Source organism: Entamoeba histolytica, genomic scaffold (genome assembly GCF_000208925.1).
Source record: "Entamoeba histolytica HM-1:IMSS scf_1104750518005 genomic scaffold, whole genome shotgun sequence".
In the NCBI taxonomy this organism is placed as follows: Eukaryota; Evosea; order Mastigamoebida; family Endamoebidae; genus Entamoeba; species Entamoeba histolytica.
In genome coordinates, this window is record NW_001915804.1 from 1 (window position 1) to 1,883 (window position 1,883).

General features: G+C 18.1%; 1 protein-coding gene across 1 annotated transcript; it reads left to right on the plus strand.

Moving 5' to 3' along the window:
• Positions 1 to 1,236: 1,236 nt before the first annotated feature.
• Positions 1,237 to 1,883, plus strand: EHI_113790 (uncharacterized protein; the record flags this gene model as incomplete). Its single annotated transcript, XM_001914499.1, has 1 exon — positions 1,237 to 1,883. A coding segment is annotated over one exon (647 nt), but the record flags the coding sequence as incomplete, so codon positions are not given.

The window sequence follows — 1,883 nt, forward strand, 5'->3', positions numbered from 1 at the left end:
TAAAGAATGAATAATTAAGAATGAAAATATTGATTTATTCAATATTTTATTCAACATAAAATCAATAAAACATATATTTTGATAATACACAAATGAAATAATAAAGAAATATACAATACTCAAGAATTAATAAAAAAGAAATAAAAAGAATAAATGAATATAAAATTGATAAATAATAGAAGAAAGAAATAGAAACACAACGAAAAACAAATAATATAAAAAGAATAAAAATATATAAAAGAATAAAAATAAAGTAGAAGAAGAATATAAAAATAATAAATCACAAAGAGATGATAAAAGAAGAAAAGAATGAAAATGGTGTATTTTTAATGTAAAAATTAGAAATATGAAATAATAAGTGTCTAATTTAATTGTGTAAAATGATTAACAATATTTTATTATTGAAAAATATTTTACTCTTTTTTATGTTATTATTTATATGTATAACTTCATCATGATGTTTATTATATATTCAATCATATGTGTTATGTTATTATAACATATAATAAGTGATAAAATATAAATGAAAATGATATGAATATATGATATAGAATATAGAAAAAAACAAAAGAATAATAAGAATAAATGATAAATAAATATAGAAAAGATAATAAATGATATAATAATAAAATCAAAGTATAAAAGATAAATTTAATATTAATATAAATCAAAAGAGAATAAATGATAATAATATAAAAATGATAAGAATATAAAAATGATAAAGATGAATAAACAAATAATAAAATACATTTAAATATAAAAGAATAACAATAAGAAAATCTAAAGAATATAAACATAAAAATAATAAAATAAGAAGAATATAATAATATAATAATATATAGATAATAAGAAGATGATAGATAAATAATATAAACAGAGAAATAAATATAAAAATACGATAGATAAATAACATATAAATAAAAGAATAAAAAGAATAAAAATAATTAAATATGATTCATCAAATCATCTATTTCATTAATATTTCATACAAAATGAATACAAATGATAATAAAATATAAACATAAATATTTATATATTCTGTATTTATCATATTTTTTATTTATTTTTATTCTAGGAGCAAAATATAATAAAGTGGAATATTCTATGGATGCAAATTTTTTTGCATCTTTTTCATTTTTGTAAATTATTTAGATGCATTTTTTCTTTGCTAATTTTCGTACCCATCTAATAATACCCTTAAACTAAATAAGATAGATTACCACTAAGATTTGTTCAATGTTTTTTTTTATTATTTTAACAGTTATTAATGTTGAAGGAAGATATCTCTATGATATTATTGATGCACAAGACAATGTACTTAATTCTAGAAATGAGGAGAAATCATACAAGTACTTTAAATATGTTAGTAATGAATATCAAACTGAATATTATCCTCTTAATAGTTGTATTGGTTTTACTGATTATGCTGCTTATTTCTTTTATAACAACAATACACATATGAATTTTACTTATTACAGTACTATGGAAAATTGTAAAAATGCATTTGCTCCTATTGAAAACCGTACACTTCAAATTAATTATTCTACTATTGATGAAATTAGGAATTCATATCTTCTCATTTATACATATCATGACCAAGGATGTAAAAACTTACAAACTATTTTTTCTAAAAAGAAATTATGTTTTCCTGACAATGGAAGATGGTTAAATATCACTATAGTAAATAATACAATTTATGGTGGTGAATACTCTGATTCATATTGTTTAAATCTTGTTAATAGCTTCACTAATGATTTAGATATTTGTTTTGCAAATACTCAGAAAAATTATTTTTATATTGACCCTTCAAAAGAATTACCAGGATTAAATTTAGATTATGACTATAACTATAATCATGTTGAGAATAAAGCTCAAATAATACT